Source organism: Oncorhynchus nerka, linkage group LG1 (genome assembly GCF_034236695.1).
Source record: "Oncorhynchus nerka isolate Pitt River linkage group LG1, Oner_Uvic_2.0, whole genome shotgun sequence".
Lineage (NCBI taxonomy): Eukaryota > Metazoa > Chordata > Actinopteri > Salmoniformes > Salmonidae > Oncorhynchus > Oncorhynchus nerka.
In genome coordinates this window covers 40,073,438-40,096,388 of record NC_088396.1, presented here as the reverse complement: position 1 = coordinate 40,096,388, position 22,951 = coordinate 40,073,438, and the positions used below count along the sequence as shown (strand labels likewise).

The 22,951-nt window shown below is 44.9% G+C and overlaps 1 protein-coding gene across 3 annotated transcripts in view; it reads left to right on the top strand.

The window, feature by feature from the left end:
• Positions 1-22,951, top strand: part of LOC115130172 (integrin beta-5-like) — a 96,881-nt gene that overhangs the window by 18,107 nt on the left and 55,823 nt on the right. For all 3 annotated transcript variants that reach the window (XM_029661034.2, XM_029661024.2, XM_065018701.1), the window contains exon 10: positions 14,681-15,110. In XM_029661034.2, the coding sequence (XP_029516894.2) occupies positions 14,681-15,110 (430 nt within the window). The remainder of the gene's footprint in view (positions 1-14,680; positions 15,111-22,951) is intronic.

Below are 22,951 nucleotides of genomic sequence, written 5' to 3'. Positions count from 1 at the left end.
CAAAATTGGCTGTATCTTAAAAATGTATACTGAACAAAAATATAAACGCGACATGTGAAGTGTTGGTCCCATTTTTCACGAGCTGAAATAAAATATCCCAGAAATGTTCCATACGCACAAAAAGCTTATTTCTCTAAAATGTTGTGCACAAATGTTTACATCCCTGTTGTGAGCATTTCTTCTTTGCCAAGATAATCCATCCACCTGACAGGTGTGGTATATCAAGAAGCTGATTAAACAGCATGATCATTACACAGGTGCACCTTGTGCTGGGGACAATTAAAGGCTACTTTGAAAGTGCAGTTTTGTCACAACACAATGCCACAGATGTCTCAAGTTTTAAGGGAGCATGAAATTGGCATGGTGACTACAGGAATGTCCAAATGAGTTGTTGCCAGATAATTGAATGTTAATTTTTTTGACCATAAGCCGCCTCCAACGTCGTTTAAAAAAAAAAATAAAAAATTAACCAAGAATGCAGTTAAGAAAATCCCTAACAAAGTAAGGGATAAGAATAACAAATAATTAAAGAGCAGCAGTAAATAACAACAGCAGGGCTATATACAGGGGGTACCAGTACAGAATCAATGTGTCAATGTGCGGGGACACCGGTGTCGAGGTAGTTGAGATAATTATGTCCATGTACTTAGAGTTATTAAAGGGGCTATGCATAGATATTAACAGAGAGTAGCAGCAGCGTAGGTGGGGGGGGGGGGGGAGAAATGCAAATAGTCTGGGTAGCCATTTGATTAGATGTTCAGGAGTTTTATGGCTTGGGGGTCGAAGCTGTTTAGAAGCAAATCAAATGTATTTATATAGCCCTTCGTACATCAGCTGATATCTCAAAGTGCTGTACAGAAACCCAGCCTAAAACCCCAAACAGCAAGCAATGCAGGTGTAGAAGCATGGTGGCTAGGAAAAACTCCCTAGAAAGGCCCAAACCTAGAGAGGAACCAGGCTATGAGGGGTGGCCAGTCCTCTTCTGGCTGTGCCGGGTGGAGATTATAACAGAACATGGCCAAGATGTTCAAATGTTCATAAATAACCAGCATGGTCAAATAATAATAATCACAGTAGTTGTCGAGGGTGCAGCAAGTCAGCACCTCAGGAGTAAATGTCAGTTGGCTTTTCATAGCTGATCATTAAGAGTATCTCTACCACTCCTGCTGTCTCTAGAGAGTTGAAAACAGCAGGCCTGGGACAGGTAGCACGTCCGGTGAACAGGTCAGGATTCCATAGCTGCAGGCAGAACCGCACTAGAAGCCTCTTAGACCCAGACTTGGTGCTTTGGTACCGCTTGCCGTGCGGTAGCAGAGAGAACAGTCTATGACTAGGGTAGCTGGAGTATTTGACAATATTTATGAACCTCCTCTGACACCACCTGGTTAACGAGGTCCTGGATGGCAGGAAGCTTGGCCCCGGTGATGTACTGGGCCGTATTCACTACCCTCTGTAGTGCCTTGCGGTCGTATGCCGAGCAGTTGCCATACCAGGCAGTGATGCAACCCATCAGGATGCTCTTGATGGTGCAGCTGTAGATCCTTTTGAGGATCTGAGGACCCATGCCAAATCTTTTCCGTCTCCTGAGTGGGAATAGGCTCTGTCGTGCCCTCTTCACGACTGTCTTGATGTGCTTGGACCATGTTAGTTTGTTGGTGATGTGGACACCAAGGAACTTGAAGCTCTCAACCTGCTCCACTACAGTCCCGTCAATGAGAATGGGGGCTGCTCGGTCCTCCTTTTCCTGTGGTCCACAATCACCTCCTTGGTCTTGATAACGTTTGGCCCACGGTGTGTTCTTGCTATTTTAGATGGAATGCATTCTTCCCTTCCTTTGTTTCAGAAAAACAATGTCAGGGGATGTGGGATCACTGCACATCTTAATCGCTTTGAATTCTGCACTGTTTAAATGTTCAAATCTTGAGTCTCCTCTAAAATCAGATTTTTAGGACAGAAAATATTTTTTACTTCTCTGAAATCTCAAGTCACAAAAATAAAGAATATTTTGCAACACCATTGGCCAAAACGTTATTTGTATGTCATTTTATTGTTAGTGCATTGTTGGTTAAGGGCTTGTAAGTAAGCATTTCACCTCAAGGTCTGCACCTGTTGTATTCGGCGCATGTGACAAATAACATTTTATTCGATATATTGGCCTCAATTAGAGATTTGTACAGGATCTATTGAAACTCTTAACGTGAGGCTACTTTGCGCCAACACGCAGAGGTCCGACCCTGTGGAATTGTTCTTCCCAAAGCCCCAGTGTCTCCGCCACTCCCTTACTGATTCCTTATTTGTCTTAATTGAATGTTGGGATGGGGAGTCGGGGACTGGGGATTGGGGCTGAATGAATAATGGTAGTGAATGGGGGGAATCCCATCTCTCTATTGCCAGGGTGATGGGTCTTGTGGAATTGTTCTTCCCAATGCCCCAGTGTCTCCCTCACTCCCTCACTGATTCTTATTTGTCTTAATTGAATGTAGGGATGGGGAGTGGGGATGACGTCTGAATGAATAATGTTCGTGAATGGGGGGAATCCCATTTCTCTATGGCCAGGGTGATGGGTTTAACTCTGTCTTTTGTTCTGCAGCGGGGGAATTTGCTGTGCAGGCCTCTGAGTGCCAATCTGTCCTCCTAAAGAGAACATGAAGCAGCCGAAAGCCCAGGGGCTCGTTACCAATGCATCTCCCTCCCCTCTGACCTTGTCCTCCATTGCCTTTTGAGAAGGAGGCGAGGAAAGAGGACATGAGGAATCAAGGAAAAACGTATTGGGAAAGTGTCCCAGGTGTCAGTCACATGGTATCTGTCCCAGATGGCACCCTATTCCCTATGTAGCACACTACTTTTCACCACGGTCCATAGTGCTCTGGTTAAAAGTAGTGCCATTTATAGGTAATACGGTGCCATTTGGGACATAACTAGGGTCTCTTGCTGCAGCCTCGCTGCGGGGCCTGATGCTGCATGTCAATGTCCTCACAACAAGAGTTGGTTGGTGAAACCAGAGGCGATGGACGAACAAAGATCACATGGTAACAGACGTGTGTTAGCCCCAGTGTAGAAAGTTAAGTCCATATCCTATTTAAGGCAACACTCTCAAACCCTGAAGAGTACTAAATATGTCCCATACGTACAAACAGATTAGGCTGTTAAGACTACATCAACACACTCCCTGTCTATCAGGCTCTGTCTCTCAGGGAGTATGTTGTTGAATGCCACGGTGAAGGTGACAAAGTACAGTCTAGAGGTATTTTAATCGCATACTGCAGGACATTTCTCCTTAGTAACAATGATCTCTCAAATGTGAAGACAACTTCAGGGTTAGGAGAATCTAATAGAATTTATCACATATAATTTTGTCTTGAAATTCACAGAGTACTATCAAATGTCATTGTCAAATATGAGAATAGTTTTCCCCTGAGTAAAGGAGATTGTCCTGCTGGGCTACCGTTTACAACATAAAAATTAGTGTGTTTTGGCAGCCAGCGTATCACAGCTGTATCAACTTTTGCTCATGCATGCAAGCACACACACCGCATCTGCCCCCCCCACTTAATTTCTCTCAACCTCTGAGCTAACAGGCCAACTGTGTTACGCAGTCACTCTTTCATTGAGACAGACTCAATGAAAGGATCATCTGCTGCTCCCTCCACTCCACTTCTCTATTCCAGCCCTCTCTCCCAATCACAGCAGTGATGTCCTGTGATTTGCAGATGGCGCTGACAGATATGGCAGCTCTGCTTCTAGCTCCTAAGCAACTTTGCTTAGGAGCTATTTTATTTTTTTGTGTCATTTCTTACATTATTAGCCCAGAATTTGTTTTGTGTTATTACATACAGCCAGAAATAACTTTTGGATATCATAGCAGCGGTAACTCACCCGCATTACGACCAGGAGTGCGACTTTCCTGAGTTGGATCCTTTGTTCGTACCCCGCAGGGCAATTGAACTCCGAAACACCGCTGGCGGGGAAGATGTATTCTGAGTGGACTTCTAGTCCGACTCGAGAGGCATGCACACCATCCACCGCTTTCAAGTATATTACTCGCTGGTGTTGAGTCTCTGGATAATAAAGTGGATGAGCCCAGGGCGAGGATCTCTTTTCAGAAAGACATCAGGGATTGTGGCATACTCGGTTAGACGGGAACATGGCTCTCTCGGGATGTACTGTCCCTGTCCATACAGCCATCTGGGTTCTCAGTACATCGCGCAGACAGGAATAAATAACTCTCCGGGAAGAAGAAAGGAGGGGTGTATGTTTCATGATTAACTACTCATGGTGTGATTGTGATAATGTACAGAAACTCAAGTCCTTCTGTTCACCTGCCCTATAATACCTCGCATTCAAATGCTGACTGTATTACCTCCCAAGAGAATTCTCTTCGGTTATAGTCACAGCCGTGTATATTCCCCCTCAAGCCGATACCACGACAGCCACACTACACTGGACTTTCTGTAAACTGGCAACCACATATCCTGAGGATGCATTTGTTATAGTTGGGGATTTTAACAAAGCAAATTTGAGGAAAATGCTACCGAAGTTCTACCAACATCTTGACTGTAGTACTCACTCTGGTAAAACATTGGACCGCTGCTACTCAACTTTTAGAAAATGCCTACAAGGCCCTCTCCTGCCCTCCCTTCCTATAGGCAGAAACTCAAACAGGAGGTACCTGTGCTAAGGTCTATTCAACGCTGGTCTGACCAATCGGAATCCATGCTTAAATATTTTTTTCATCACACACACTGGGATATGTTCCGGTAGCCTCTAAGAATAACATTGACGGATACAGTGACTGAGTTCATCAGGAAATGTATAGGGGAAGTTGTACCCACTGTGACTATTAAAACCTACCCAAACCAGAAACCGTGGATAGATGGCAGCATTCGCACAAAACTGAAAGCGCGAACCACTGCATTTAGCCATCGCAAGGTGACTGGGAATATGGCCAAATACAAACAGTGTAGTTATTCCCTCCGTAAGGCAACAGACAAAACGTCAGTACAGAGACACAAAGTGGAGTCACAATTCAACATCACAGACTACAAAGGGAAAACCAGCCACGTTGCGGACAGATGTCTTGCTTCCGGACAAGCTAAACTCCTTCGCCCGCTTTGAGGATAACACAATGGACTGTGGGCTCTCCTTCTGTGTCCGACGCGAGTGAGACATTTAAGCATGTTAACCCTCGCAAAGCTGCCGGCCCAGACGGCATCCCTACCCTACGGACATATTCAATTAATCCCTATCCCAGTCTGCTGTCCCCATACGCTTTAAGATTGGCACCATTGTTCCTGTTCCCAAGAAAGCCAATGTAACTGAACTAAATGACTATCGCCCTGTAGCTCTCACTTCTGTCATCATGAAGTGCTTTGACAGACTAATCAAGGATCATATTACCTCCACCCTAACTGTCACCTTTGACCCACTTCAATTTTCTTAACGCCCCAATAGGTCCACAGACGATACAATCGCCATCACACTGCCCTATCCCATCTGGACAAGAGGAATACGTATGTGAGAATGCTGTTCATCGACTAGAGCTCAGCATTTAACACCATAGTACCTTCCAAACTCATCATTAAGCTGGAGTCCCTGGGTCTTGACCCTACCTTGTGCAACTGGGTCCTGGACTTCCTGACAGGCCGCCCCCAGGTGGTGAGGGTAGGAAACAACATCTCCACTGCGCTGATCCTCAACACTGGGGCCCCACAAGGGTGCGTGCCTAGCCCCCTCTTGTACTCCCTGTTCACCCATGACTGTATGGCCTGGCACGTCTCAAACGCAACAGAAGTAGGCCTGATTACCACAATGACGAGACCGCTTACAGGGAAGAGGGGAGTGCCCTGGGAGACTGCTGCCAGGAAAATAAATAACCTCTCACTCAACGTCAACAAAACAAAGGAGCTGATCGTGGACAGGAAACATCAGAGGGAGCACACCCCTATCCACATCGATGGGACCGCAGTGGAGAAGGTTGAAAGCTTTAAGTTCCTTGGCGTACACATCACTGATGATCTGAAATGGTCCACCTACACAGAGTGGTGAAGAAGGCTCAACAGTGCCTCTTCAAACTCAGGAGGCTGAGGACATTTGACTTGGCCCCTAAAACCCTCAAACCTTTAGAGATGCACAATTGAGAGCATCCTGTCGGGCTGTATCACCACCTAGTACGGAAAATGCACCGCCCGCAGTGGCAGGGCTCTCCATAGGGTGGTGTAGTCTGCCAAACTCATCACCGGGGGCAAACTACCTGCCCTCCAGGACTGAAAACGGCTCTTATCTCAAAGCCACCATTCCTGACATTTAATCCTAGTAAAACTTCCCTGTCTTAGGTCAGTTCGGATCACCACTTTATTTTAAGAATGTCAAATGTCAGAATAATAGTAGAGAATTATTTATTTCAGCTTTTATTTCTTTAATCACATTCCCAGTGGGTGGGGAATTTTACAAACAATCAATTAGTATTTGGTAGCATTGCCTTTAAATTGTTTAATTTGGGTCAAACGTTTCAGGTAGCCTTTCACAAGCTTCCCACAATTTCTCCTGACAGAGCTGGTGTAACTGAGTCAGGTTTGTAGTCCTCCTTGCTCCCACATGCTTTTTCAGTTCTGCCCACAAATATCTATAGGATTGAGGTCAGGGCTTTGTGATGGCCACTCCAATACCTTGACTTTGTTGTCCTTATGCCGTTTTGCCACAACTTTCAAAGTATGCTTGGGGTCATTGTCCATTTGGAAGACCCATTTGCGACAATGCTTGAACTTCCTGACTGTTGCTTCAATTTATCCACATAAGTTTCTCCCTCATGATGCCATCTATTTTGTGAAGTGTACCAGTCCCTCCTGCAGCATAGCACCCCCACAACATTTTTTATTTCACCTTTATTTAACCAGGTAGGCTAGTTGAGAACAAGTTCTCATTTGCAACTGCGACCTGGCCAAGATAAAGCATAAAAAGTAAATAAATAAAAACAGTATGGGGATGAGGTAGGTAAAAATGGGTGGGCTATTTACCGATAGACTATGTACAGCTGCAGCGATCGGTTAGCTGCTCAGATAGCAGATGTTTGAAGTTGGTGAGGGAGATAAAAGTCTCCAACTTCAGCGATTTTTGCAATTCGTTCCAGTCACAGGCAGCAGAGAACTGTAACGAAAGGCGGCCAAATGAGGTGTTGGCTTTAGGGATGATCAGTGAGATACACCTGCTGGAGCGCGTGCTACGGATGGGTGTTGCCATCGTGACCAGTGAGCTGAGATAAGGCGGAGCTTTACCTAGCATAGACTTGTAGATGACCTGGAGCCAGTGGGTCTGGCGACGAATATGTAGCGAGGGCCAGCCGACTAGAGCATACAAGTCGCAGTGGTGGGTGGTATAAGGTGCTTTAGTGACAAAACGGATGGCACTGTGATAAACTGCATCCAGTTTGCTGAGTAGAGTGTTGGAAGCAATTTTGTAGATGACATCGCCGAAGTCGAGGATCGGTAGGATAGGCAGTTTTACTAGGGTAAGCTTGGCAGCGTGAGTGAAGGAGGCGTTGTTGCGGAATAGAAAGCCGACACTTGATTTGATTTTCGATTGGAGATGTTTGATATGAGTCTGGAAGGAGAGTTTAGTCTAGCCAGACACCTAGGTACTTATAGATGTCCACATATTCAAGGTCGGAACCATCCAGGGTGGTGATGCTGGTCAGGCGTGCGGGTCCAGGCAGCGAACGGTTGAAAAGCATGCATTTGGTTTTACTAGCGTTTAAGAGCAGTTGGAGGCCACGGAAGGAGTGTTGTATGGCATTGAAGCTCGTTTGGAGGTTAGATAGCAGTGTCCAAGGACGGGCCGGAAGTATATAGAATGGTGTCGTCTGCGTAGAGGTGGATCAGGGAATCGCCCGCAGCAAGAGCAACATCATTTATATATATACAGAGAAAAGAGTCAGCCCGAGGATTGATCCAAGTGGCACCCCCATAGAGACTGCCAGAGGACCGGACAGCATGCCCTCCGATTTGACACACTGAACTCTGTCTGCAAAGTAATTGGTGAACCAGGCAAGGCAGTCATCCGAGAAACCGAGGCTACTGAGTCTGCCGATAAGAATATGGTGATTGACAGAGTCGAAAGCCTTGTCAAGGTCGATGAAGACGGCTGCACAGTACTGTCTTTTATCGATGGCGGTTATGATATCGTTTAGTACCTTGAGCGTGGCTGAGGTGCACCCGTGACCAGCTCGGAAACCAGATTGCACAGCGGAGAAGGTACGGTGGGATTCGAGATGGTCAGTGACCTGTTTGTTGACTTGGCTTTCGAAGACCTTAGATAGGCAGGGCAGGATGGATATAGGTCTGTAACAGTTTGGGTCCAGGGTGTCTCCCCCTTTGAAGAGGGGGATGACTGCGGCAGCTTTCCAATCCTTGGGGATCTCAGACGATATGAAAGAGGTTGAACAGGCTGGTAATAGGGGTTGCGACAATGGCGGCGGATAGTTTCAGAAATAGAGGGTCCAGATTGTCAAGCCCAGCTGATGTGTACGGGTCCAGGTTTTGCAGCTCTTTCAGAACATCTGCTATCTGGATTTGGGTAAAGGAGAACCTGGAGAGGCTTGGGCGAGTAGCTGCGGGGGGGGGGGGGGGGCTCTTGGCCGAGGTTGGAGTAGCCAGGCGGAAGGCATGGCCAGCCGTTGAGAAATGCTTGTTGAAGTTTTCGATAATCATGGATTTAACGGTGGTGACCGTGTTACCTAGCCTCAGTGCAGTGGGCAGCTGGGAGGAGGTGCTCTTGTTCTCCATGGACTTCACAGTGATGCTGCCACCCCCGTGCTTCACAGTTGGGATGGTGTTCTTTGGCTTGCAAGCATCCCCCTTTTTCCTCCAAACATAACGCTGGTCATTATGGCCAAACAGTTCTATTTTTGTTTCATCATACCAGAGGACATTTCTCCAAAAGTACGATCTTTGTCCCCATGTGCAGTTAATACAGGTATTGAGTGGAGAACAGGAGGGCTTCTTAAAGAAAAACTAACAGGTCTGTGAGAGCCGGAATTCTTACTGGTTGGTAGGTGATCAAATACTTATGTCATGCAATAAAATGCAAATGAATTACTTAAAAATCATACAATGTGATTTTCTCGATTTTTGTTTTAGATTCCGTCTCTCACAGTTGAAGTGTACCTATGATAAAAATTACAGACCTCTACATGCTTTGTAAATAGGAAACACTGCCAATTTTGCAGGTTATCAAACACTTGTTCTCCCCACGGTATATATTTCCTTTCTTTTACTTTTAGATGTGTGTGTATTGTGAATTGTTTTTAGATACTACTGCACTGTTAGAATACTACTGCACTGTTGGAGCTAGGAACACAAGCATTTCGCTACAACCCATAATAACATCTGCTAAATATGTGTATGTGACCAATAGACTTTGATTTGATTTGGTTCCGTCTTTTTACTCCAGCAGCTTTATCTCATAGCTACTAGTTTCCCTAATGAGCCAGTGTTTGAATGAGCTAAGTTCCTCATGACTCACATATCCCCTAAATCTCATTACCTCGGACTAGAACGAGGAAGAGAGGACTAGTCTTCCATGTTGTGTTATGCTGTAGTGGAGAGTGAGGGACTGGCTGACAGGTCTTCCATGTTGTGTTATGCTGTAGTGGACGATAGAGGGACTGGCTGACAGGTCTTCCGTGTTGTGTTATGCTGTAGTGGACGAGGTAGAGGGACTGGCTGACAGGTCTTCCATGTTGTGTTATGCTGTAGTGGACGAGGTAGAGGGACTGGCTGACAGGTCTTCCGTGTTGTGTTATGCTGTAGTGGACGAGGTAGAGGGACTGGCTGACAGGTCTTCCGTGTTGTGTTATGCTGTAGTGGACGAGGTAGAGGGACTGGCTGACAGGTCTTCCGTGTTGTGTTATGCTGTAGTGGACGAGGTAGAGGGACTGGCTGACAGGTCTTCCGTGTTGTGTTATGCTGTAGTGGACGAGGTAGAGGGACTGGCTGACAGGTCTTCCATGTGTTATGCTGTAGTGGACGAGGTAGAGGGACTGGCTGACAGGTCTTCCGTGTTGTGTTATGCTGTAGTGGACTAGAGGGACTGGCTGACAGGTCTTCCGTGTTGTGTTATGCTGTAGTGGACGAGGTAGAGGGACTGGCTGACAGGTCTTCCATGTGTTATGCTGTTGGATGAGGGACTGGCTGACAGGTCTTCCATGTGTTATGCTGTAGTGGACGAGGTAGAGGGACTGGCTGACAGGTCTTCCGTGTTGTGTTATGCTGTAGTGGACGAGGTAGAGGGACTGGCTGACAGGTCTTCCGTGTTGTGTTATGCTGTAGTGGACGAGGTAGAGGGACTGGCTGACAGGTCTTCCGTGTTGTGTTATGCTGTAGTGGACGAGGTAGAGGGACTGGCTGACAGGTCTTCCATGTGTTATGCTGTAGTGGACGAGGTAGAGGGACTGGCTGACAGGTCTTCCGTGTTGTGTTATGCTGTAGTGGACGAGGTAGAGGGACTGGCTGACAGGTCTTCCGTGTTGTGTTATGCTGTAGTGGACGAGGTAGAGGGACTGGCTGACAGGTCTTCCATGTGTTATGCTGTAGTGGACGAGGTAGAGGGACTGGCTGACAGGTCTTCCATGTTGTGTTATGCTGTAGTGGACGAGGTAGAGGGACTGGCTGACAGGTCTTCCATGTTGTGTTATGCTGTAGTGGACGAGGTAGAGGGACTGGCTGACAGGTCTTCCATGTGTTGCGCTGTAGTGGACGAGGTAGAGGGACTGGCCAGGAGGAACATCCCGCAATTTTGCAGTCATGTCTGGTTCTTCAGCCATGAATGTTGTTTTGCTGGTGCATATGGAATAAAGTTGTTTTGTTGATTGTCTTTCTTCCATGACTCGTGTTTCCTTGGTAGCTTAGAATACCACCTTGGTTTGGAAAGATGTCGCAGGGTGATGATGTCATGACTGTTTACTCCTCCACAAAGCCACTCCAACACACATTGCTCATTATCATGCAGCAGTTTTGTATTAGTCTTTCCTCCGCCTTCGAAGTGTTCAGGATTGTTCAGTCGTTTAGGACACACAGAGGCTCTCTCAGCATGGTCTCTGACCTCTTCATCACTAGGCATGTTGATGTTCGCTTCTTATTGAACGAGGAAGGCTAACGCTGAGATGCGTCTGTAAACTCCTATGGCATCTAATAACATAGTAGTTAAATTAAAATACATTTAAAATGTATTGGTCACATACGCATGGTTAGCAGATGTTAATGTGAGTGTAGCAAAATGATTGTGCTTCTAATTCCGACAATGCAGTAATATCTAACAATTCCCCAACAACTACCACTACCACACACAAATCTAAAGGAGTGAACAAGAATATGTACATATAAATATATGGATGAACGATGGTCTACAGCCATGTCTCAGGGTTAGAGGAACTGGAGAAAGAAGATATAGCCAAGGAAACCCAGAGGAAGAGAGATGAGATCATGTATCCTGAGTGACAGGGCTCTGCTCTGTCCCCAAAAGACTCAGATCTGTGCGTTACGTGTGGAGCTGAAGCCAACATCAACACAGCCCTAATGTCCAAGTGTTTGGCTTTAGGGCTGCAGTCCAAGAGGCTGTGGGCGTTATTATTTGATGGGAGCTGAACCCCTCACATCTTCACATCCCACGACCCCTCCGGTCTCCTGCAGACTGGTGTAGTGCTCCTTCCCTGATCTGGATCCACTGGGATGCGGATGAGTGGCTCCCAAAGATGGTGCCGTACTGGATGGCCGCCGTTTTGCAAGCTCCTCTTTCCTCTATTCCTCCATTCTACTGGCTACTAGTCACTCAATAATAAGATGGATGACCTCCGATCGTGGATTTGCTACCAACGGGACTCTCAAAACTGCATTATTCTTTGCTTTTAAAAAACATGGGTGTCGGACAAGATACTCCCTCATGGCTATTTAACTCAATGGATTCTCCATTCATCGGGAGGACAGGACAGTGGAGTCGGGGAAATTGGGGGAGGGGTGGTTCCTCTACATATCACCAACTGGTGTGATAACTCCAGCGTGGTGGAAGTGTCGACCCACTGTTCACCTCTCTTGGAATACCTGATGGTTAAATGCTGACCCTTCTACCTCACAAGGGAGTTTTTAGTTGTTATCATGACTTGCATACCTCGGGACAAGAAAAATAACAAGCTGGCACTTAATGAACTGTACAAGGCTATAAACAAGCAATAAAATCTACATCCAGAGGCTGCCTTTCTGGTTGCCGGCAATTTTAATTCTGCATCACTGGGACTAGTGATGCCCAACTTCCATCAATACATCTCCAATGCCACTAGGGGCGATAAAGTCCTAGACCACTGTTATTCTACCCATAAGCAAGCATACAAGGCCCTCCCTCGTCCGACATTTGGCAATTCAGATCATGACTCCCTACTCCTGCTTGCTGTTTACAAGCAGAAACTCAAACAGGAAGTACCCGTGACTCGCTCCGTTGAGGAATGATCACCAGAATCTGAGATTATCCTAAAGGACTGCTTTGCTACCGCTGATTTGGAATATGTTTAGAGACTCTGCCGATAACATTGACATGCTAACCACCTCTGTCACCAGCTTCATTAGAAAGTGTATTGGCAACGTTGTCCCCACGGTGAGGATTCGCTGCTTCACCCATTAAAAGCCCTGGATTAACCCAGAGGTTGGCGGTAAAACTAAAGGACAGGGCTACCAGACACAGAGCCATCGTAGACAACCCTGAGGCTAAGGCCGAGGGCAGAAATAAGTACAAGAAGTCCTGTTATGACCTCCGCATCAAACGTGAGAAAGGACAATATAGGAATAAGGTGGATTCATACTACACAGCCTCCGACGCCCACCGCATGTGGCAGGGGCTACAGTCCACTACAGTCCATTACAAAGGAAGATGACTGTATGCACGCGTGGACAACAACAACATCGTGCCGGGTGTGAGGACCGTCACTGATTTAGAGGATTGGGTGATCTCGCTCTCTGTGGCTGACGTGAGGAAGGTCCTTAAACAGGTCAACACTTGCAAGGCCTAGGGGCCCGATGGTATTTCAGAGCTTGTACAGAACTGCTAGCAAGCATATTCATGGTGATTTTCAACCTGTTTATCTTATATCCTGTTGCCTAGTCACCTTATCCGTATACATATCTCCCTCCATCACCCCTGAACATTGTAAATATGGTATTGGAACTGACCCTGTATATAGTTTATTTGCTTACTTACTTACTGACTTACTGTGTTCTTCATATTTCTTCTTATTTAATTTTTTTTCCGGTCTTACATTGTTATTGATTGTTAGGTTTTGAGTTTGCAAGAAAGGCTTTTCACTGTACGTTGAGTGAACCTTCTCAGACAAGTCATTGAACTTCTTCTAGTGCTGCATGTGTTCCTCTCATATTGTTGGCCATATTGTGTAGATGAGTTTTCCTCCTTGCTGAACTTTGGTGATTAAAGGAACCATGCTTATCCAGAGATGTGTTTTGGTTGAACGTATTGAAAAGTCAACCACATTTCTTATGAGTTCTATTAGATGTTATTGAAGTCGGTCCTCATTTGTTTTGTTTTGTCTGTTTGTTTCGTTTGGCCTCTGGCACTTTAGAACACAGTCCAAGGTTTCATGGAAGGTGATGATATGAAACTGACATGCATTCTGTCGTTTTGTAGATTTCTGGTAATATTTATTTAACCGGGGGAATTCACGCCAGTATCCCATCTAAATGGAATGAAACCACAAAGATTAACATTCTGCCTCATCTACAACAGGCAGTGTGTGGGTGGTAGCTGTGCAGTTCAGCTACACATTCACGGACACACACACACTGGAGATGTTTGCTGTGCAGTTCAGCTACACACACACACACAAAAGATGGTTTCTGTGCAGTTCAGCTACATACACACACACACACACACACTAGAGATAGTTGCTGTGGCAGTTGAGGTACAGAGAGAAAAACACTAACCCTGCACAGTAACAGTTCATGTTGAGACGGGCCATGCTAAAGGGAGGGTGGTGTTTCTCTCTTGTTCAGACTTCCGTCCTAAGAGCAATCAAATGGATGGAGGTCCTGTTCTGTCTGTGTCATCTGCTCAAATTGGCTGATTTTAATCAACTTTTATTTATTTTATTTGACCTTTTATTTAACTAGGCAAGTCAGTTAAGAACAAATTCTTATTTTCAATGACTGCCTAGGAACAGTGGGTTAACTGCCTTGTTCAGGGGCAGAACGACAGATCTGACTCAGCCACATCAACTCTTCTCTGAACTCTATCCGCCCTCTCTATCTCTTTATCTTGCTCTTCCCCTTTCCCTCTGAACTTGCTGTCTCTGTCTCAGTGTGTGTCTCTGTGTTGGTGTGTGTCTGAGTTAATTAAGTCCACATGTATAAAAAACAGCTTGCAGGTCATATGTAATACACAGTCCTGTCCCAGCCAAGCCTAATGAAAGCAGAATAGGTTCTGAGTCATATGGAGGAAGATAATGAAAATGTAATGGTTCCAGGTCAAGGTGGCCATTTTTAAAAATCCACTTATGAATAATAGTCACTATTACATTGTTTTTTGTAAGGCCCAACTCCTTGATTGAGAAGTGTTCTCAAATTGTGGCACATTTGTTTTCTCTAGTCCAGTCCATATACTGACCCTGTTGTACTGTTCTTCTTTCTTCCAGGTGTCCTTCGACGTGAGTATAGACGCCAGAGGCTGCCCCGCCCCAGGTACCCAGCAGAGTTTCACCATCAAGCCTGTGGGCTTCAAGGATCGTCTGGAGGTGTCTGTGGACTACCGCTGTGCCTGTGGCTGCACCGACCAGACCCAGGCTAACAGTACCCACTGCAGCTCCATTGGACAGTACACCTGTGGTATCTGCCGCTGTGACCCGGGCTACCTGGGTGCCCGCTGTGAGTGCCAGGAGGGTGAGGCTGGCAGCATGTACCTGAGCGCCTGCAGGCAGGCTGAGGGGATGCAGATATGTTGTGGGAGAGGGGAGTGCAGCTGTAACCAGTGCCTCTGCTATGAGTCAGAGTTCGGGAAGATCTACGGGACCTTCTGCGAGTGTGACGACTTCTCCTGCGCTCGACACAAGGGCATCCTCTGCTCGGGTATGTGTGCATGTATTACAAAGGAAATTAGTATCCTGACAAACAGTAGTGCTTCATACAGTACTTGATATATGTGCAGAAAGAAACCCTGAACAAACCTTCCAAGAGCCTTACATGTGTGGTTATTTAGGGTGTGTAAGTTGGCTTGTGCTTAATGTTTTACTTAAGTTAATGTTTTACTATCGTATCTTTCTCTGGGCTGTGTTTTCTTGGCTTTAACACTGAGTGCTCTAGAACCCAGGAGAGTTGTGGTGGGTGTGTGCAGGATTCAGGAATACTTTCTACTACCAGAACCAGAGCTGAAAGGTCCATTTTGTGTTCCGTTCTTAACAAAACTATTCTCCTCCATCCACCAACATTCTCCTCATCTTTCTTTCATTATTTTTGTTCCCCAGAGTATAAATGTACTCTTTTGATTTAAAGATGCATGCCCTGATGTCAACCACAAATTATGTCAAATGTTCTCCATCCTGAAGGTCCTGCTTAAAGCCCATGCATTAGATGTCTGTTACGCTGGTCAGCAGGCAGGCAGGGTTGCTAGCTGGGCGTATAACTGACTGAGTGACACACTAAACAGGCTGTCCTATTACGATTCCCAGAACATCAGGTCCAGTCCAAGCAGCCTCTGTGCATTTTGGGTCGAGACCTGCTGGATGTTGGCCCAGGCCCCCTGGTTTACCAAATCACAGAGAGAGCTTTCTTTGTAACAGAGGCCTCGCTCAGTGCTTTGTGTATTCCCAAATACTGTTGGAGTTATACCCAGTTAAAGTGCCTTGTTTAATTTATTCAGCAGAGGCGAATACACAATGGCCATTTGTTGATTGTCGGTCGGACCATAAGCAGGCCCTCTAGGTAGCATGTAAACTGGGATGGGGGGGTGGGGGGTTATTTAAATGTTAACAGTCCAGTACACTCTGTGGTCCCCCACACTCTCTCTCTGTCTCTCTCTCTCTCTCTCACACACACTTCTCCTCCTCTCTGTTCATGGTTCTCAATCTATAATGAGTTTCAAATTATTCAGAATGATAGTCCTCTCCCACACTTCTCTGGCATGGTTACTTAATCGCTGAAGAGTATAAACACTAAACAATGTTGTAAAAATATTCTGTGTACCAGCACTGGTCTCCTAAACCCACAGATGGTAATGGGAAGGTTCTGCCTGCTCTGTAGCGAGTCCCATTCCCCTCCTGTTAAATGCTTTAAAACAGCATTGTACACAGTTTAGATTTGTTAATGCTGCGCTGATAAAAGCTCATTTGCTAAGCTGTGTAGTGTTGAGAAAAGCACGCTGGTTTGGATTGAACTGCAGTAGGATCCAGACTGATTAACTGCTAAAAGGCATTCGGCTTGAGGAAATAAATTGGTGCGGTGTCCTGGATGGGTTCTCTTTTCTAGCTCAAAGCATTTTAATTCTGCCAGCCTTTGCATCATTACAGCGAGGTCTGGAAGTCATCTGGAAGGGAATCTTGTTGTTTTTGAAACAGTACTGCACCACCTTATCAGTATAATGGAGCAGTAGGTACCAGCTTTATCGATCTGACACCGCTATTTGGGCAGAACTCACCTGTGTCGGTATTGAACATTTAATTAGGTATTTGTAGGAACCACTATTAGTTTTTTTTTTTAAAGCGGCAGGCAGCCAAGTGGTTAGAGCTTTGGACTAGTAACCGGAAGGTTGCAAGTTCAAACCCCCGAGCTGACAAGGTACAAATCTGTCGTTCTGCCCCTGAACAAGGCAGTTAACCCACTGTTCCTAGGCCGTCATTGAAAATAAGAATTTGTTCTTAACTGATTTGCCTGGTTAAATAAAAGGTTAAAATAGTATTGATGAATGAGTGTTCGCAGGTGACGGGCTCTTTCTTAAATATCTTAAAATCTCTCAAATCAAATTTGATTTGTAACGTGCCGAATACAACAGATGTAGATCTTATCGTGAAATGCTTATTTAGAAGCCCTTGCAGTTCAAGAAATAGAGTTATATATTTACTAAATAAACTAAATCAAAATGTAACACAAAAAAATGACCATAACAATAATGAGGCTAAATGCAGGGGGTACCGGTACCGAGTCAATGTGCGGGAGTACAGGTTAGTCAAGGTAATTTGTAAAGTGACTATGCATAGATAATAAACAGCAAGAAACCCAGCCTGAAACCCCAAACAGCAAGCAATGCAGGTGTAGAAGCACGGTGGCTTGGGGAAAACTCCTAGAAAGGCCTGAACCTAGGTAGAAACCTAGAGAGGAACCAGGCTATGAGGGGTGGCCAGTCCTCTTCTGGCTGTGCCGGGTGGAAATGATAACAGAACATGCCCAAGGTGTTCAAATGTTCATAGATGACCAGCAGGGTCAAATAATAATAATCACAGTGGTTGTAGAGGGTGCAACAGGTCAGCACCTCAGGAGTAAATGTCAGTTGGCTTTTCATAGCCAATCATTCAGAGTATCTCTACCACTGCTGTCTCTAGAGAGTTGAAACAGCAGATCTGGGACATGGTAGCACGTCTGGTGAACAGGTCAGGGTTCCACAGGCAGAACAATAGCATGACCAGGTGGACTGGGGAGAGAAAGGAGTCATCAGGCCAGGTAGCCCTGAGGCATCGTCCTAGGGCTGTGAGTGAGTGATTCAATCTTAGTCTGATTCAATCTTAGTCCTGTATTGACGCTTTGCTTGTTTGATGTTTCATCTGAGGACTTAGCGAGATTTCTTAAAAGCGTCCGAATTAGTGTCCCGCTCCTTGAAAACGTCAACTTTAGCCTTTAGCTCGGTGCGGATGTTGCCTGTAATCCATAGCTTATGGTTGGGATATGTACGTACTGTCACAGAGGGGATGATGTCATCGATGCACTTATTGATGAAGCCGGTGACTGAGGTGGTATACTCCTCAGTGGCATTGGATGAATCCCGGGAACATATTCCGGTCTGTGCTAGCAAAACAGTCCTGTAGTGTAGCATCCGCATCATCTGACCATTTCCATATTGCGCGAGTCACTGGTATGTCCGGCTTTAGTTTTTGCTTGTAAGCAGGAATCAGGAGGATTTAATAATGGTCAGATTTGCCAAATGGAGGGTGAGGGAAAGTGAAGGTGGACTAGTTTTTTTCCCCTCTGGTTGCATGTGACATGCTGGTAGAAAATTAGGTAAAACGGATGTAAGGTTGCCTGCAATAAAGTCCCCGACCACTAGGAGCGCCACTTCTGGATGAACATTTTCTTGTTTGCTTATGGCCTTATACAGCTCGGTGAGTGCTGTCTTCGTGCCAGCATCGGTTTGTGGTGGTAAATAGATGGCTACGAATAATACAAATGAGAACTCTCTTGGTAGATAGTGTGGTCTACAGCTTATCATAAGCTACTCTACCTCAGGCAAGCAATACCTCGATACTTCTTTAATATTAGACATTGCGCAAGAGTAGTTATTGACAAATAGACACACACCTCCGCCCCTCGTCTTATCAGATTTAGCTGCTCTGTCCTGCCGATGCACGGAGAAGCCAGCCAGCTTAATTTAGCCATGTCTCGGTGAAACATAAGATATTACAGGTTTTAATGTCACATTGGTAGGATATTCTTAATCGTAGATCGTCCAGTTTTTTTTTTACAATGATTGCACGTTGGCCAATAATAGTGGTGGTTTACCTACTCATCTTCAAATTCTTACAATGCACCCCGCCCTCCTCCCCCTTTTTCTCCGTCTTTCGCTGTTCGGATTTACAGAAGCTATTTTCGGTCATAAGAGACGGTACTGTAGCAACAACAGTATGTACAAAATGAGTTACAAACAATGCGAAAAAATACCACAGTTGGATAGGAGCCTTTAAAACGGCAGCCTTCCCCCTCAGCGCCTCTCCAATTCTTTGAGATTACTGCAATGAAGACGAGGAGATTAGGAAAGGACAGAGTTTAGACCATTGAGAAAGGGCGAATGACACCAGCATACTTGCCCTCCCTGCTTCACTCCCTCCGTTTGATGTGACTACTGTGTTACTGGGCCAAAAGGCATGCCAGGACCAGGCCAGAACTCCTTCCTGCAAGGGGATTGGTTCCTGCTTACTCAATAAAAGACAGCTGTGGAGTGAGACAGGAGTGAGCCCAGCTCTGAGGTTGTACCGTAGTAGTTTTTTAAACAAATGTTTTATTGCAATTTTAAAAACAAAGATACTTGACTCTGCCAACCTGTAGCATCTTCTATTTGTGTTTCTGGAATATTGTTATAAACAGTAATTGAGCTTTTACCTACATTTCATTATCTATTGTCACTGTAAAGTGACTTTTCATGATTCTGGTTTATGTTTTTGGATATGGTGTTTCCTTCTGCTCCTGGATAGCCTCTTGATGTTGTTTGCCCTGGCCGCCTCCAAGTAGAGTGTGAATGAGGATGACAGTCTGGCGTAGGCCAGGCACGCTCCACACCCAGCGGTTGCTTTTGTCATGTCTGTGCTACCTGGTGCTTTGGGGATGCAAGGTAGTGCCAAGCCAAACCTCCATAGTGCCTAGCCGCCTACACAGTTGTGCTTTCTGGCCAGTGACTGTCAGCTCTAAACACCTGACCCAATTACACATAAAACCCATTATTCAATCAACTGGTGTATGTAATGTAGTTGGCAATTGTTCAATGAAATATTTCAAGGACTTTGCATGAATGGAAGATTTGAGTTGGTAGGGGTGGTTCAGGTGAGGTGTGTGGAGATGTTTATTCACAAAGTTCCACCTTAACCTCTGATAGGATAAAGGGAATTTTTACAATATTTATGTACGGAACAAAGTTCATCTTGTGATACTGAGCACACACAAGAATATCTTATGACTGTGCAAGGACAGCCCTGTTCTTTGACTTTGTGAGTGGCCTGTAGAACGGGGGTCAGGTCAGGGGCATTGATCTGCCTCTAAAGTTAGTTTGACTGACAGGAGCAACGATGGGACAGGGGTGGTGTCAGTACCCTCTTGTGGGGCCACGCTGTGGCGTGTGTGTGTTGGTTCTGCTCATCTGTGCTCTCGAGACTAATGGTCTTATGTATTTCTCTGTATTCACATGCAATCTAACCTTGGTGTCTTCTGAGGCCTGTGCTGAGTCTGTCAGGATAATGAAGTGTAGACTAGAGGTCGACCAATTATGATTTTTCAACGCCGATACCGATTATAAATAATGAAACATATTCAATTTGGTATAAATAATGCAAAAACAAAGTGTTGGAGAAGAGTAAAAGTGCAGTATTTGCCATGTAAGAAAGCTAACGTTTAAGTTCCTTGCTCAGAACATGAGAACGTATGAAAGCTGGTGGTTCCTTTTAACATGAGTCTTCAATATTCCCAGGTAAGACGTTTTAGGTTGTAGTTATTATAGGAATTATAGGACTATTTCTCTCTATACCATTTGTATTTCATTAACCTTTGACTATTGGATGTTCTTATAGGCACTTTAGTATTGCCAGTGTAACAGTATCGCTTCCGTCCCTCTCCTCACTCCTACCTGGCCTCGAACCAGGAACACATCGACAACAGCCACCCTCGAAGCAGCGTTACCCATGCAGAGCAAGGGGAACAACTACTCCAAGACTCTGAGCGAGTGACGTTTGAAACGCTATTAGCGCGCATCCCGCTAACTACCTAGCAATTTAACATCGGTTACACCAGCCTAATCTTAGGAGTTGATGGGCTTGAAGTCATAAACAGCGCAATGCTTGAAGCACAGCGATGAGCTGCTGGCAAAACGCACCAAAGTGCTGTTTGAATGAATGCTTACGAGCCTGTTGCTGCCTACCATCGCTCAGTTAGACTGCTCTATCAAATCATAGACTTAATTATAACATAATAACACACAGAAATACGACACACAGAAATACGAGCCTTGGGTCATTAAGGTCGAATCCGGAAACTATCATCTCGAAAACAAGACGTTTTCGAGAACGTATTTTATCTAACGGGTGGCATTCATAAATCTAAATATTCCTGTTACATTGCACAACCTTCAATGTTATGTCATAATTACATAAAATTCTGGCAAATTAGGCGGCCCAAACTGTTGCATATACACCGACTCTGCGTGCAATGAACGCAAGAGAAGTGACACATTTACATTTACATTTAAGTCATTTAGCAGACGCTCTTATCCAGAGCGACTTACAAATTGGTGCAATTTCACCTGGTTAATATTAACTGCTAACCTTGATTTCTTTTAGCTAAATATGCAGGTTTAAAAATATATACTTCTGCGTATTGATTTAAAGAAAGGCATTGATGTTTATGGTTAGGTACACATTGGATAAGAGCGTCTGCTAAATGACTTAAATGTAAATGTAATGTAAATGGAGCAACGATATGCACCGCATCGATTATATGCAACGCAGGACACGCTAGATAAACTAGTAATATCATCAACCATGTGTTGTTAACTAGTGATTATTATTGATTGTTCTTTATAAGATACGTTTATTGCTAGCTAGCAACTTTCCTTGGCTTCTTACTGCATTCGCGTAACAGGCAGACTCCTCGTGGAGTGCAATGAGAGGCAGGTGGTTAGTGTTGGACTAGTTAACTGTAAGGTTGCAAGATTGAATCCCCGAGCTGACAAGGTGTGTGTGTGTGTGTGTCTAAGTAAAATAGACGCCAAGAGAGAGTTAAAAGATGTTCATTGAGGCAATGGTAAACTTTCTTTTCTTTCTGTGCATGCATGGATCAGCTAAGTCTGTGTGTAAAACCATCGGCTGCTTTTGACCAGGCCTGTCTCAGTAAACCTAGACGTTGTAGTCTTCTGCTCTGTCACATCTACAGCAGGTTCTCAGTAACAATCTAACTGCTCAATAGCACCAAATGCCAGGAATAGCTTGGCTTCGTTTCCAGACCACAAACCCTTTCTCTCCATAAATCTGCAGCCTCAGATTCTTGTAGAAGCTGGCTGGAGATGGAGGACAAACAGTAAATGGGAACATGTGTTTATTTGTCTGTTAGTGTGTGCGCGAGTGTGCGTGAGTGCGCCTGTGTGTGACTCTCTGCCTGGCACGACCGTGACTGTGCCTTATTGAAATGAGAGCATCTGGCCAACTTCCAATCCCTCTCTGACATGGTTAGCCTATTTGAAAAAATAGTTATCCTAGCTTGTAACTAGTCCAATGTTTGCAAAACATTTGGCACACACAAGCACTTTGGTTTTATTGCTTGATGTGTCAAAATGAGACACCCTTTATCCTACAGCTTCTCCTATTCTCCTCCTCAGCCAGACACTTCCAGAGCTTTGTTCTAAGGAACTATCTGCAAAAACAGGATTCTGAGATCAAATTGTATTTGTCTCATGCGCCGAGTACAACCGGTATTACCGTGAAATGCTGACTTACAAGCCCTTAACCAACAATGCGTTTTAAGAAACTATTTACTAAATAAACTAAAGTAAATCATTTGCTTTAAAGTTCTGAATCTTCATTGTTTTGAATGGTGTCAACAATTTGTATGCTGTATTGTTTTGAACTTAACAACATGAATTTGGGTATTTAGAGTACTATAAAAAGTAGAGAACATTGAACTGAACAAGGCTATTTCAACAAAAATGCAGATAGAACCTGCCTAGTTAAATAAAAAATAAAAGAACCTTATAGTCCCAAGCTCTATTACAAAGACTACAGACATGCTAAACACCATATTTGGGGTAGTGCCAGAGGCATAAGGGGTACAGTAAGATCCAATAAGCATAGGCACCCATAGGCAGAGAGGTAGCACTTTGGGTTTTATCTACCTGCCTAGGGACTACTGTTAAAATTAGCTGGCTGGCTAAATCCGGCACATTCACAGAAAGTGTTCATATGTATTGTCAGGTTGCAGTAATGCTGTCTAATCTAATCTGTATGAAAAGC